Genomic DNA, 15,755 nt, shown 5'->3' on the forward strand with positions numbered 1-15,755 from the left:
TAAAAAAATGGAGATAATTTTAACTAGCCAGGGTAATTTACAGCATTGTGAAGATCCAATGAGGCTGCATTGAGTTCTGAATTCTACTACCATAGGCTGGTAAGGTTTTGGTGTGGTCCAGGTCTGTCCAGGTGAGGACGAATGAGAGGAGGCAGGGATTCCAGGAGGAATCCAGCCACTAAGGCCCCTGTCTGAAGAGCTGCAGTCGCGATGAATCACAATAGGACCCTAGCATACGTGCAGCAGGATTTACCCTGTTTATAATAAGTCGCAGTAAAAGGGGAGGCCAAGTGCCGGAGTACAGGGTGGCAAAGCAGACAGAATGGGTGTGGCCCAGCCAAGGGCTTGCTTGAGAATCTGAGCAGGTCACTCAAAGTGGAGTTGGAGAGAGGAAAGGAGAGGACTTATGAGCCTCATTCTTTCTAGAGGTGAGCCTCATCACAGGATCTCCATAGAGACCTAAAATCCGGTTTTCTGGGCTGTCACTGTGGCACAGGAGGATAAGCCATCAGCTGCAATATCCTCAGCCCACATTAGAGCCCTGGTTTGGGTCCAGGCTGCTCTGTCTCTGATCCAGCTCCTTGCTGGTGAGCCTGGAAAGGCAGCAGATAATGGCCCAAGTACTTGGGACCGTGCCACTCATGAGTGGAGTTCCTGGTTCCTGGTTTCAGTATGGCCCAGCCCCGGCTGTTGCAGCCATTTGTGGGGAGTGAATCAGAGAATGAGAACTCTTTTTCTTTCTCTCTCTCTCTGCCTTTCAAATAAATAACAAAATAAAACTTTTTTTTAAAAAAAAATGACTTTCCTGGAAAGGTAAATATCCTCAAGAATTTTCTCCATGTATTAAAAATGGAGGATTTGGCCGGCACTGTGGCTCACTAGGCTAATCCTCCGCCTGTGGCGCCAGCACACCGGGTTCTAGTCCCATATGGGGCACCAGTTCTGTCCTGGTTGCTCCTCTTCCAGTCCAGCTCTCTGCTGTGGCCTGGGAAGGTAGTGGAGGATGGCCCAAGTCCTTGGGCCCTGCACCCGCATGGGAGACCAGGAGGAAGCACCTGACTCCTGGCTTCGGATTGGCACAGTGCACCGGCCATAGCAGCCATTCCAGGGGTGAACCAATGGAACGAAGACCTTTCTCTCTGTCTCTCTCTCTCACTGTCTAACTCTGCCTATCAAAAAAAATTGGAGGATTCTCCTAGGCTTCTGATTTGAGAGGATGATACTGGGAAGCTGTGATGTCCCCTTAATCTGAATTCAAATGAGAATAAGATTAGCAAGCAGTCTGTCCATATCTTAGGGCCTATTTGCATTTTCTTTTTTTAAAATTTACTTTTAAATTTTGTATTAACATGTAATACTTGTGCATGTTAAGGGGTGGAGTGCAATATCTTCAGTACATATATACAGCATAAGCCATAAACCAATCATATCGGGTGATTAACCTATTTTCTCATCTTCTCTTTGAGTCTGGAGCCTACCAGCTCCTCTGTTGCAGTTCTTCATACTGAATGTAGTACATTGTCAGGAGCTACAGCCACCCCACTGTGCTGCAAAACACAAGATATGCATATGGGGACAGGTTGGGCAATGGGTTATATTTATATAATAATATATTTATATAAAACTTCCAAATATGATAGAAAATAGATGTTGCTTTTTTTGTATATGGTTTATTTAACAACACAGTGACCTCTAGTTCCACCCATTTAGCTGTAAATATCAGGATTTCATTCTTTTTTATGACAATAATACTCCAGTGTATATGTACCATATTTTCTTTATTCATTCATCCATAGATGGACATCTAGGTTGATTCGTTTTTTTAAAAATTTCTATTTATTTATTTGAAAGGGAGAGTTACAGACAGACAGAGAGAAAGATCTTTCATACACTAGTTCACTCCCCAAATGGCCACAATGGCCAGAGCTGGGCCGATCCAAAGCCAGGATCTAGGAGCTTCTTCTGGGTCCCACACAGGTGCAAGGGCCCAAGCACTTAGACCATCTTCCACTGCTTTCCCAGGCAAAAACAGAGAGCTGGATGGGAAGAGGAGCAGCTGGGAGATGAGCTGGTGCCCATATGGGATGCCAGTGTCACAGGCAGTGTCTCAGCCTATTATGCCACAGTGCCAGCCCCAATTCTTTCTTTTTTAACATGTAATTTATTTATGTGAAAGTCAAAATGACAGATAAAGGAAGAGAGAGAGAAAAAATCTTCCACCCACTGGGCCACTTCCCAAATGCCTGCCACAGCCAGGGTTGGGCTAGGCTGAAACCAGGAGCCAGGAACTCCATCCGGGCCTCACATAGGTGACAAGCAGCCAGCCAGCCACCATCTACTGCTTTCTCAAGCATATTATTAGGAATCTGGATCACAGCAGAGCAGCTGAGCATCAAACCAGCACTCCTGTATGGGATGCCGGCATCACAAGTGGTGGCTTAACCCACTGTGCCACAGTGCCAGCCCCTTGGTTGATTCTGTATCTATACTACTGGAAATAGTGAAGCAATGAACGTGGGAATGCAGGTATCTCTTTTGTATGCTGATTTCATATGCTTCAGATGCACATCCAGAAGTGGGATAGCTGGGTCACATGGTAGATCTATTTTTAGTTTTGTAAGGAAACTCCATAACGTTCTCTATAATGGCTCTACCAATTTTCATCCTCACCAACAGGGTATAAAGATTCTCTTTTCTCCATATTCTCACGATTACCTAGTATTTTTGTCATTTTGATAATAACCATTCTAAATGCAGTGAGGTACCTCATTGTGATCCTTCTACTGTACAGAAGCTTTTTGGTTTGATATAATACAGTTTGCTCACTTTTGCTTTTGTTGTTTTTGTTTGGGGGTTCCAACCCCCCAAAAATATTGCCTATGCCAACGTCTTGAAGTATTTTCCGTATGTTTTCTTTTGATGGCTTCCAGTCAGCTGCATTTACATCTTTCGTCCATTTTGAGTTGACTTCTGTGTAGAATGAGAAATAGGGGGAGGTGTCTTGATTCAGTCTTCTGTGTATGGATATCCAGTTTTCTCAGCGCCATTTATTAAAAAGACTGTCTTTTCTCAAGGGTATGCTTTTAACTCCTTTGTCAAAGATAAGTTGGCTGTAGATGCATTTAGTTATTTCTGGGTTTCTTTTCTGCTTCATTGGTCTGTGTGTCTGTTTTTATGCTCATTAAATTGCTGCTTTGGTTACAACAGCTCTGTAATGTCTTAAAATACAGTATTGTAATGCCTCCAGCTTTGTTTCTTTTGTTAGAAATTGCTTTGGCTATTTGGGGTCTTCTGTGCATCCTTTTCAATTTTAGGATCTTTTTTCTAGTGAAGAATGCCACTGTCGTTAGTATTTTGATGGGGATTGTGTTGAATCTGTAAATCACTTTGGGCAATCTGAACATTTAATAACATTAATTCTTACAATCTATGAACATGGGCAAACTTTTCATTTGTGTTTATGTGTGTGTTGTTTGATTTCTTTCATTAGCATTTTGTAATTTTCATAGTAAAGATCTTTCATATCTTTGGTTAAATTTATTCCAATGTATTTTGTAGTTATTTTGAATGGGATTGTTCTTACAAATTCTTTTTCAGTGAGTTTGTTTCAGTGAGTTTGTGTAAAAACGCTGCTGATTTTTGTGTGTTGATTTTGTATAGTGAAGTTTTAGTGAAGTTCTAATTGCCACCTGGTGGAGTCTTTTAGTTTCTGTATTTGTAGAATCATGTCATCTGTAAACAGGAGAAGTTTGACTTTCTCCTTTCCTATCTGTATGCCTTTTATTTTGTTTTCTCTGACCTGTTCTGGTTAAAAATTCCAGTAATATATTGAATAAGAGTGGTGAGAGTAGACATCCTTGTCAGCTATAGAACTCGGAGGATCCACTTTTCCCCATTCAATATGTTTGTTAGCTGTGGGTTTGTCATATGAGGCCCTAGTTATGCTCATATATGTTCCTTCTATATCTAATTTGATCAAGCCTTCTTACTCATGAATGGGTGCTGAATTTCATCTACTGCTTTTCCCTTCATCTGCTGAGATAAATAATGTGATATTTATTGTTCATTCTGTTGATGTGATAGTTTATTGATTTGCATATATTGAACCATTCGTGCATCCTTGGAATCAGTTCCACCTGATCCAGACTGATGATCTTTTTGATGTGTTATTGGGTTTGATTTGCTAGCATTTTGTTGAGAGATTTTTGCATATATATTCATCACAGATTTTGAGTCATAGTTTTCATTTTTTTGTCACATGTCTGGTTTTGGAACTGAGGTAATATCAATCTCTTAGGATGAGTTTGAAAAGATTTCTTCCTTCCTTTTCAATTTTTTGGAATAGTTTGAGGAAATTAGTGTTAGCTCCTTAAAATGTGGTAGAATTTGGTAGTGAACTCATTAAATCCTGAGTTTTTCTTTGTTCTCTTTATGTTGTACTTTTGAGAATGTGACTATAATGTGTTGTGGTAAAGGTCTTTCCTGGTCATATCTATTTGGGCTCCTCAGGGCCTCTTGTTCTTTCTCCAGACTGGGGGAATTTTCAGCTATTATAGCATTTAATAGTTTTTCTGTGCCTTTATTCTCTCTCTAAAGAATCCCCATCATGCAAATATTAATGCATTTAATGGTATCCCAAAGAAGTTAGAGGTTGCATTCTTCTTTTATTATTATTTTTTCTGACTTGGGATATTTTAAAAAGACTCGTATTCGGTTCATATATTCTTTCTTCTGCTTGCCCTAATCTGTTGATGAGGTTTTCAACCGTATTTTTTATTTGATTGAATGAGTGCTTCCTATCTAAGATTTGTCTAGTTATTTTTCAAGATCTCTTTTTGCTAAATTTCTCATTCATAGCATGCATTGATTCTCAAACTTCATTTTTTAAAGATTTACTTATTTATTTGAAAGGCACAGTTACAAAGAGAGGGGAAGAGACAAAGATTTTCCCTTAATCTGGTACTATTGTGTTGGTTTACAGTGCCATATTGCACTGTTTTTCTCATAGGTCTTAGGTCCTTACATTGGTATCTGCACACCTGGAAGATCAGGTTTACCTATTGCTTTCTGGCTTTTTATTTGTTTGTTTTTATCTATTGAAAAGCACAGGAACAGAATGAAACAGAGAAAAAGAGAGAGAGAGAAAAATCTTTCATCACTGGTTCACTCCCAAATACCTGCAACATCTGAGACTAGGCCACGTCAAAACCAGGAGCGGGGAGGTCCACCTGGGTCTGCCACATGGGTGGCATAGATCCATTTACTTGAGCCATCATCTGCTGCCTCCCAGGATACGCATTAGCAGGAAGCTGGGTCAGAAGTGGAGGTGGGACTCATTCTCAGGCACTCTGACGTAAGATGCAGCTGTTGCCAAGTGATGATTTTGTCACTTGCACCACAAGGCCTGCCTCGTACTGTTTTTAAAGAATGGCTTTCATGGAGTTAAGGCTTGTTTCTAAAGATATGCTGTCAGGTGTCAGTTTGTAACGCCACTTTGGCTTTAGTTGAAGTCGTATGCTGTGGTATCCCTATACCTTCTTTCACTGAAGGGACAGTGGCAATGGCAGGAGTCCAGAGCACTTCTGGAACCCAAAGAGGTTGCATGAATTCTCTGGCACATAGTCCCCCAGTCACTATCCACATGAGGGGCAGAAACTGTGGTGCTGATGCTGGCACAGGGATGGACAAGGGAATGCAGGTACCTCCAGTTGCTGCCCAGGTAAGGACCTGAATCCACAGTATGAACTGGCACTGGAATAGATGGAGCACGCAGATCCTAAGCCACTGCTTGAAGCCACAGGGCTGGTTCTGGCACTTTTAACAGACTCAGTGAGTGCACAGTTCTGGGCACAGGCCAAGTTCCTGCAGTTTTGAGCAGTGGTGGACGAACTGGGCTACAGTTCCAGGAACCCTGATGGGGAGTCTTGGTGAGTGGGTCCAGTGGCAGTGAGCACGGCACCAGGTACCAGGCGGGAGTGGGGGGAACGTGAAGGAGATGGGCCCAAATGTAAAGTTGTATATTTCCCTCTAGGGTCTGGGAGTCAGGATCCCCCTGCTGTTTTGCGTACTTTGTTTCCTGTAGGGCTGAGTGCTGTGTGGACTAGGGTTCACCGCTGCTCTGCTAGATACAGTTGGATTTATGAGGCTGCAGTCATCTTAGCCAATGTGGTAGAAGGACAGTGGGGCCCCAGGGGATGAGCCCTGCAGGGGCTTCTGCTCCCTAGGGCAGTGTAGATTCTGACAATGACTCTTTTCTCAAGATGGTGCTACACTGCTGCAGCCTATGCCCTTAGGGTTGTGGAGACACAACGTGAGTGCCTTCTCTGAGTCTCAGCAACCAACCGTGACATCTCCAGAGAGCTGTTCTCCCTGGGCTCCTAGTCTGTGGTGCCACCTTGGATGCTTCCTGTAGCTAGGACCACTAAGCTGATCAAGGGGGTGGGCTCTGCCGAGGCTTGCCCCTGCCATGGTGAGCCCCTCTAGCCTTTGGGCTGAGCTCTTAGTCCATGGTTGGCTTTGTTCCTCTCTCTGTGTTGCCATTCCAGGTCTTTGTGCCCCAAAGTTTCCCATTATTCCCCTACTGAGTGCCAGGGTTCTCTCTCACACACTCACCTTGAGACACGACTATTTGCTTACTGCTTTGGTTTTTCTCATGGAAGAGGAGATGAATGGTAGCTCTCTCTATTTGATCATCTTAGAAGTTTAGAATCTCCTTTCTCACTTTAAAGCAAAAGAAATCGATTCAGGAGCAGGCATTGAGCCTAGTGGTTAGGACACCCACTTCCTATACTGAGTTAGTCTTGAGCTCCTAATTCCAGCTTCTTGCCAGTGCAGACCCTGGGAGACAGTAGTGATAGTTCAAATAATTGGGTTCCTGCCACCAACATGGGAGACATAGATTGAGTTCCCAGCTCTCAGCTTCAGAACTACTATGGGCATTTGCAGAGTGAACAAGTGGGTGGAAGTTTCTCTCTCTCTCTCTCTCTCTCTTCCTCCTTACTTAATAGGCAGCAAAATGAGAAGCATTCCTTCTTCTCAGTACAGATTTGTTTCCATGCCCCTGGCTTTCTGCTCTGTGCAGCCTTTGAAGTCCACCTTTGTCCTGCCCTCCATTAATATTTCCTAAAATGCCCACCTCTGACTTTTTTACATTTGTGTGTTCATTTGCTGTCCAGAAAAGATGCCAGTAGCATAAGGTTTTACAGGGATATGGTCATTTGTGTGTGTTAGCTTGGGCAGAGTATGATAGTTTGAAAACCTGGGTACACCTCATGGTCTAATGTGCATGCAGGTAAATTATATGCACACTCTGAGTCTCCTCTCACCCAATCACACTATGCCCCAGGTGTCAGCAGCCACCCTTCCAGTTGACCAACCTTCACAACCATCCTGGAAGTCATTCACAGTCTCAGGTGTCTAGGAGGATGGGGGAACTGGTCTACCTTGGCAGGACCTCTTGAACCACACTTGAGCCACACTTGTCCATCCACCCTCCAATGGTTACTAAATGTACCAAGGCCAAGATGACTCAGTAGCATGGTCAAGTAGGGGGTTCCAAACACTTGTCTTGGTCTGTTTTTCTGCTGCTCTCACTGGACACCCCAGATTGGGTAGTTCTAGAGCCTGGGGTGCCCAAGAGCATGGAACCAGAATCCTAGCAGGGCCTTCTTCCTGCACCAAAGCCTTGCAGATGGCATTGCATGGCAACACAGGCACTTGCTGGTTGAGTTTTCTCTTCCTCGTCTTCTTATGAAGTCACTGATTCCATCGGAGGCCACACCCCCACGACCTCACCAAATCCTAATCACCTCCCAAAGGTCCCACCTCCAAATGCCATTAACACAGGACTTTGGGGATTAGGTTTCCAACAGCAGCATTCTGGGAGAGCACCCTACCCATCACAGTGCCTCAAAGCCACACCTACCGAAGGGCAGCCCCTGCACAGCTGGGCCTAGTCAGGGCTGATGCTTGGGGGACCACCATCCTTCCAGGAGGAGCTGGTGCAGCCAGCACACCTTCCCTAGGCAGCAGCACGGTGTCTTCCCACCCTGCCCTCCTGCCGATGCTGGCCAGGGCTGCCTATCAGGGCCTCCTGAATGTTCCAGGACCTTGCTCCCTGATTGGTTTTGTTTCTGCAGCTTGTGGACTACCGGACAGAGTTCAGCAAATGGTGGCTGACAGAGTTCAAGACAGTCAAGTTTCCCTCCCAGGGCACCGTCTTTGACTATTACATAGACCCAGAGACCAAGAAATTCGAACCTTGGTCCAAGCTCATCCCCCAGTTTGAATTTGATCCTGAGATGCCTTTACAGGTGAGTGTGGCTGGGTTGTCAGGAACAGGCAACCACCCCTCCTACCCCACAGAGGTCTGGGTAGTTCTAGCAATAGCCTCCTATTGAGATCTGGGTTCTAGGAATCAACTGTCCACCAGCTACATGCCCCCTTTTTTAAGATTTATTTATTGATTCAACAGGCAGAGTTACAGACAGAGAAGGAAAGACAGAGGTCTTCCATCTGCTGGTTCACTCCCCAAATGGTCACAAGGGCTGGAGCCAAGCCAATGTGAAGTCAAGAGCCAGGAGCTTCTTCAGGGTCTCCCATGTGGGTGCAAGGGCCCAAGCACTTGGGCTGTCCTCTGAGGCTTTCCGAGGCCATTAGCAGGGAGCTGGATCAGAAGTAGAGCAGTCAGAACTCCCTGGCAGCACCCATATGGGATGCCGGTGCTACAGGAAAGGCTTAGCCTACAACTAAGTCACAGCACTGGCCCCTTTCATAGGAAACATGATGGAATCACATTCTCCCCTAAAGGCTAGGAGACTTAAAGACCAGATCCAACCAAAATTTTAGGGGCTAAGAAGAGGAGATGGCAGGGCCGGAAAATTCTAAAATGCATTGGAGAGATCACAAGGGGTTACACAGGAACAAGTAGAGGAGGGGAAGGATGCTCTCTATCCTGTAGCAGGGAACCCTGGAATGAGTCTGTAGGATGGATATTCAGGAAGACACCCCTGACCCACACTTCCATGGTGAGCTCCACTATGGCAGGATCTCCACTTCTACAACGCTCCAGAACATTTCATGGTACACCTGTTTCTTCCTGGAGCTCACCCCTGCCATGCTCACCCTATCCCACTCCAGGCCTGTTTGGTGCACACGAGTGAGACCATCCGAGTGTGCTACTTCATGGAGCGGCTCCTGGAGCGGCGGCGGCCAGTCATGCTGGTGGGCACCGCGGGCACGGGCAAGTCGGTGCTGGTGGGAGCCAAGCTGGCCAGCCTTGATCCTGAGCACTACCTGGTGAAAAATGTGCCGTTTAACTACTACACCACATCAGCAATGCTACAGGGTAAGGCTTCCTGGGCACCTGGAGGTGGGAGGTGTCCCCTGGCAGAGCTGGAGCTGAGCACCGGGTGTATACTTAGCCTAACTTCCCTTGCATCCCAGAATGCATTTCCTCCCACCTGCCCCTTTCCACCCCTCCCCTCCTTCTTCCACACTCCTCTGTGCACGTCTCCAGCACAGAATGCTGCTTCCTGTTCCCGCTCTTTCTCCCTACGTTCCTCCCTGGCCTGTTACATTCAACACCGAACAGTTCAGCACCTTGACGACAAGGAGTGTTGAGAGCCATTGAGGGGTGGTCTTGTAGACATTTGGCCCAGGAAGGGCCTCTAGAGATCATTTCATTCACCCCTCATGTCTTGTAGGTGGGAAAATTGAGGCCCAGAACAGAGAACAGGATTGTCACGGTTACTGCCAAAGGGCAAGGCCAGCATGGCACATCAGGTCTTCCGACTCTCTGTGGAGTCGGCATTGCAGCACTGTTGACGCACTGGGCTCCCCCAGGGGGCAGGAACCTCCAGGGCCTGGCTGTGGGGTCAGAGGCTCACTGCATGTGTTCTCTCCTTGCCAGAGGTGTTCCCTCCCTAACTGTTACTCATAACAGAGTCTCGACATTCAACAAGTGAACCAAAGTGTTCTGTTCAAGAAATATACAAGCCAACTTCCCAAACAAAAAGAGAGAAGGGGCAGGGCTGGGGCAAAAGGCTGTTGTCACTTCCCAAACAGCAGCCAACAGCCTTGCCCCACTTTTTGCTGCCTTTTTATGCCTTCCCAGGTGACAGTGCAGTGTGTCCTCACGAAAGTCCGGAATTCTATGTGTGAGCTGTTTGCAGACTGATGAGTTACAAGTCATGGCTTATAAAGAAAAAAGGCAGCCTAGCCTAGTGCTTTTCCTCTCTGACTACCAGGCCTTAGGCCAAAAGTCCTGGAAAATGGCTCCCTCTGGGCCACACAGTGTTCAGCATCTTGTGTCCCTGCCAGCTGTGAACCCGAGTCTCCCACTGCAGCCAGAGTGCTAGCTATCTTCCAGCTTCCATGGAAGCTCATTGTCCTACCTTCTTTCTGCCCATGTGTCCCAGCTCCTCCAGGAACAGGGTCCAGCCAGCTCCCTCATTTGCAGCAGTTAAGTGCCAGGAGTGTGCAATGGAAGCTAAGGCTGTCCCTAGCCACCACTTCAGTAGCAAAGAGACGCCACCATCTCTCCCTTTTTTGTTTCATTTTTAACTGTCAAATAATAATTGCATATATTTATGAGGTACGATATGAAGTTTCTTTTTCTTTTGAAAGATTTATTTATTTATTTGAAAGTCAGAGTTACACACACACACACACACAGAGAGAGAGAGAGAGAGAGAGAGAGAAAGGTCTTCCATCCAATGGTTCACTCTCCAGTTGGCTGCAACGGCTGGAGCTGTGCCAATCTGAAGCCAGGAGCCAGGAGCTTCTTCCAGGTCTCCCATGTGGGTGCAGGGGCCCAAGGACTTGGGCCATCTTCTACTGCTTTCCCAGGCCATAGTAGAGAGCTGGATCGGAAGTGGAGCAGCTGGGACTTGAACCAGCACTCATAGGGGATGCTGGCACTGTGGGCGGCAGCTTTACCTGATATGCTATGGCGCCGCCCCCGAGTGAAGTTTCAATATATGTATGCATTGGGAGATGATCAAATCAGGCTAACAAAAATGGTAACCTCAAATATTTATCATTTCTTTGCAGTGAGAACATTTAATATCCTTCTTTCTGCTATTTTAAAATATACAGGGATGGATTTTGACTCAGCAGAGACAGATGGAGAGATCTCATCCACTGGCTCACTACCCAAATTGCTGTTTGTACTTAAGACTCTGTGTGTGTAAGGAAAGATTGAATGTGATGGGGCATAGTCTGTTAAAGGACAAGTAGCACATCCAGACAGATGTGAAAATGTGGCAAAAGATGGGAAAGAGCCTAATTATTCACATGACATAGCACTAAACAGCATTTGCAAAGAACAAGGAAATTATGTATGCACTGATTTGGAACTATTGCCAAGGATCTGTTGAGTGAGAAAAGCAAGACATACAGCAGCGCATGTGGTGTGCTCCTGTATTGTTCTGTTTTCTGTCACTATCATGAATTTCCTGAGGCCAAGTAACTTCATAAAGAGAGAGAGAGCCTTGTTTCACTCACAGTCCTGGAGGGTCCAGGCCCACAACTGAAGGCAGCCTTCTTCCAGAGCAAAGCGGGTCATCACACAGCAACTGAGGGAGGGCACGTTCCTGTGTTCTGGTCTGTCTCCTTCTTATAAAGCCACCACCATTTGATCCCAGAGCTCCACTCTGAGCACTTTAATCCTCATCACCCCACGAAAGCCCCACTTTTACCCAGCACAGTTGGGTTAAGTTTCTACCCTCTTAAGACCTTGCCATGGGGACTAAGTTTCAACATATGAACCCCTGGGAGACACTAAAACCATAGCCATACCATAGCTGCTCCAAACTGTGTCCTGTCTAAAAGGAAGTAACTAAAATTGTACTCACTTACTTGATTTTAAAAAGATATATCAAGATTTACATACATTTATATATCATTTACACATAGATAGAGGAGAGACAGAATGGGTAGATGATGGCTGAATGGATAGATAGATAGGTAGGTAGATTATAGATAGATGGATGATAGACAAGTAGATGGATACATAGATAGATGATAGATAATGAATACATAGATTGATGATGGATAGATGATAGATGAATAGATAAGTATGTAGGTAAGTAGATAGATTATAGAAACACAGACAAGTAGATAGATAGATACATGCATAGATAGATACATAGATAAATTGCAGAGAGATAGATACATGATAGGTGATGGTGATGAAAGATAAATTATAGATGGATAGATACATAAGTAGGTAGATAAGTAGATAGATGATAGATAAGTAGATGTATAGATAGACAAGTAGATGGATATAGACATAGATATATAGATGATAGATAAGTAGATAGAATTCCAGAAGGATGCACCAGAAACTGGTGTCAGCAGTTGTCTCTGGCAAGAGGAACTGAATGCTGAGGGTGGGAAGGGGAATTACTTAAATCATTTTTTAAAATATGAAATATTCCAAGCATGCAGAAAAGCACAGACAATAACATAACAGATGCCCTTGAAGCATTACACAGATTTCACAGATGCTAGAAGTTGTCACTTCGCCATGGCTCTAGGCATTGTCAGTACAGCTGATCCTCTAGCCCATCCCTTGCTCCTTCCTGCCCTTGTTTAACCTGATGCTAAAGTTAATTTGTGTCACTCCAAGTTCACACTTTTGATACACTTGTACCCATTGCATAGAGAATGTTGCCTGTGTATTTAAATTTTAAGTGTGTGCTCGACTATACCTTCCTTTGGCCACTTAACCTTTCTCAAGAGTCCAGACCTGCAGATCCATTTCTTTCATTTTCACCACCGCATAGAAATTCCATTGTGCAAGTAAATCAGAGCTCACTTTATCTATTTGCTGACTGAAAGGAAGCATAACATTTCTTACTTTTTTAATTATTTAATTATAATTAGCATATAATAAACCACACATACTTGCTAAGTTTCAAAATATTTACATACCATGAAAGCATCATCGTAATGGAGATGAACATACTCATCACCTCCAAAGGTTTCCTTGGGTCCCTCTGAGACCTCCCACTCAGTGTTCCCCACTCTGCCTAGTTCCAGGCAACTGCTGATTCGTATTTTCCAGAATTTTATATAATGGAGCCACACAATAAGCACTCTATTTTTTGGGGGGGTGAGGGGCTGGCTTCTTTCACTCAGCATGATTTTGAGATCTATCCACATTGTTAAGTGTACCAATAGTTCATTCTTTTCACTCTTGAATAGTAAGGTAAAATATGTAAAGCACTCAAAATGAGTCCTAGCGTACTATAAGTGCCTAGTAAATGGAAGCTCTTATTATAATAATATTAACAAATTTCTTCTCAAATTTAAGAATGATGTTATGCAATAATTTCTAAGCCTCAACTGTCAAAACAAAAAGCATACAAGCAAAACCCCTTTGCTGGAAAAATGAGTTTACCCTGAACTAGGCTTTGAAAGAAACATCCCAGCTTTCAAACAGGCAAGAACTCCACCCTGCAAGTCACCCCCAGCGGTCTCCAAGGGGACGTTCTGCAGCTAACTTACCCTGCGAGGCTGTACAGGGTTGTTTTCTCAACATCAGATGAGGCAGCTGCTTGGTGATACTTGCATCTTTCCTCTCATTAATCCAGCTCTGGAGTCTCCACTGAGAATTTATTTATTTTTTTTTTTTTGACAGGCAGAGTTAGACAGTGAGAGAAAGAGAGAGAAAGGTCTTCCTTTTTCGTTGGTTCACCCCCCAAATGGCCGCTACAGCCTGCGCGCTCCACCGATCCAAAGCCAGGAGCCAGGTGCTTCCTCCTGGTCTCCCATGCAGATGCAGAGCCCAAGCACTTGGGCCATCCTCCACTGCACTCCCTGGCCACAGCAGAGAGCTGGACTGGAAGAGGAGCAACCAGGACAGAATCCGGCACCCCGACCGGGACTAGAACCTGGAGTGCCGGCGCCGCAGGCAGAGGATTAGCTTAGGGAGCCACGGTGCCAACCAAGCATTTTTCTAATACAGATTCTGAGCTCCTTGAAGTAGCAATGGCAGCTGTGCTTTGGGCATTCATACCGCTCACCAGGGTGACGAGCGCATGGCTTACTTAGGGTTTACAACGTGCCAGCCCTTGTGCTAAATGGTTTACCCTCTTCAGTTGCATTACTCCCTCCTTGCCCTACCAGACACTGATCATTAGTGCTTTTGGTGGATGTAGCAGAAAACCTGGCATAAACAATAAATCATTTTGCAAACAAGAAATCTTAAGGTGGGCATCTTCTAATGCTGGATCAACAGCTCATGATAAAGTATTTACTACTCTCTTGGCTGTTCCCTCAAGGTGGCAGAATGGCTGCTGTTCTGGCTGGCATATCTACATTCCACATAAAAAAATAAAAGAGGGCTGACGCTGTGGTGTAGCAGGTGAGGCCACTGCCTGCAGGGCCGGCATCCCACGTAGGCACCAGTTCGAGTCCCAGCTGCCCCACTTATTTTTTTTATTTTTATTTATTTTTATTTTTATTTTTATTTTTATTTTTTGACAGGCAGAATGGACAGTGAGAGAGAGAGAGAGAGAGAGAGAGAGAGAAAGGTCTTCCTTTGCCGTTGGTTCACCCTCCAATGGCCTCCGCAGCCGGCGCACCGCGGCTGGTGCACCACGCTGATCCGATGGCAGGAGCCAGGTACTTATCCTGGTCTCCCATGGGTGCAGGGCCCAAGGACTTGGGCCATCCTCCACTGCACTCCCGGGCCACAGCAGAGAGCTGGCCTGGAAGAGGGGCAATCGGGAAAGAATCCGGCGGTCCGACTGGGACTAGAACCCGGTGTGCCAGCGCTGCAAGGTGGAGGATTAGCCTAGTGAGCCGCAGCGCCGGCCCAACTGCCCCGCTTATGATCCAGCTCTCTGCTATGGCCTGGGAAAGCAATGGAGGATGGCTCAGGTCCTTGGGGCCCCTGCACTCACGTGGGAAGACCTGGAGGAGTCTCCTGGCTCCTGGCTTTGGATCAGCGCAGCTCTGGCCATTGTGGCCAGTTGGGGAGTGAACCAGTGGATGGAAGACCTCTCTCTCTCTCTCTCTCTCTCTGCCTTTCCTTCTCTGTAACTCTTTAAAATAAATAAATAAATCTTCAAAAAAAAAAAAAAAAAAGGATAGAGGTAGTGACCATACAGGAAATGATAGCTCCCCAATAACTTCATAGACCTATGTCTATGCCTTACTGTTCAGAACTGTGTCACATGGCCACCTCAGACTGAAGAGGAGGTTTTGGAATGGTGTCCATCAGATATGATGGTATTCCCCCATTTTTACAAAATGAGAAAATTAGACATAGGTGTGTTTAAGTGACTTCCCTCAAGTTACCTCATTGCAGAGCTGTTTTACTCCATCAAGTTGTAACTGCCTTCTACTTTTATAAGACTGTAAGTTGTGGATTTGTTTTCATTTCTATCTATCTGAAAGGCAGAGAGAGACAGATGAATAGGCTTACTGATTCATTCTGCCAGTGCCCACGATAGCTAGGACTGGGCCAAGCTGAAACAGGAAACCGGGAACTCAATCTAGATTGGGCATGGACCCAACTACCTGGGTTATCACTTGCTGCCTCCCAGGGTTCGCAGTAGTAGTAAGCTGGAGTTGAGAGTGGGGCTGAGACACGAATGCAGGCACTCTGATCCACATCAGAATGCCAGCTTGGCTTCTGTCTATCTGATATCTACAACATGTGAACAGCTTCCCCTTTGATAGAAAATACAATAGGCCCTGCAGTCAATGGTCATTGAAAAACTCAACCTTCCATTGACTACCTT

At 45.3% G+C, this 15,755-nt stretch overlaps 1 protein-coding gene across 5 annotated transcripts in view; it reads left to right on the forward strand.

Annotated features, from left to right (window-relative positions):
• Window positions 1-15,755, forward strand: part of DNAH9 (dynein axonemal heavy chain 9) — a 371,124-nt gene that overhangs the window by 175,645 nt on the left and 179,724 nt on the right. For all 5 annotated transcript variants that reach the window (XR_016223981.1, XM_070061398.2, XM_089317689.1 and 2 more), the window contains 2 exons: window positions 8,139-8,312; window positions 9,139-9,346. Coding sequence is in view for 4 of the 5 variants with exons in the window: in XM_070061398.2 (XP_069917499.2) it covers window positions 8,139-8,312; window positions 9,139-9,346 (382 nt within the window). In the remaining variant the exon portion in view is untranslated. The remainder of the gene's footprint in view (window positions 1-8,138; window positions 8,313-9,138; window positions 9,347-15,755) is intronic.

This window comes from Oryctolagus cuniculus, chromosome 17, assembly GCF_051225735.1.
Source record: "Oryctolagus cuniculus isolate XC-2025 breed Fujian yellow rabbit chromosome 17, ASM5122573v1, whole genome shotgun sequence".
NCBI lineage: Eukaryota > Metazoa > Chordata > Mammalia > Lagomorpha > Leporidae > Oryctolagus > Oryctolagus cuniculus.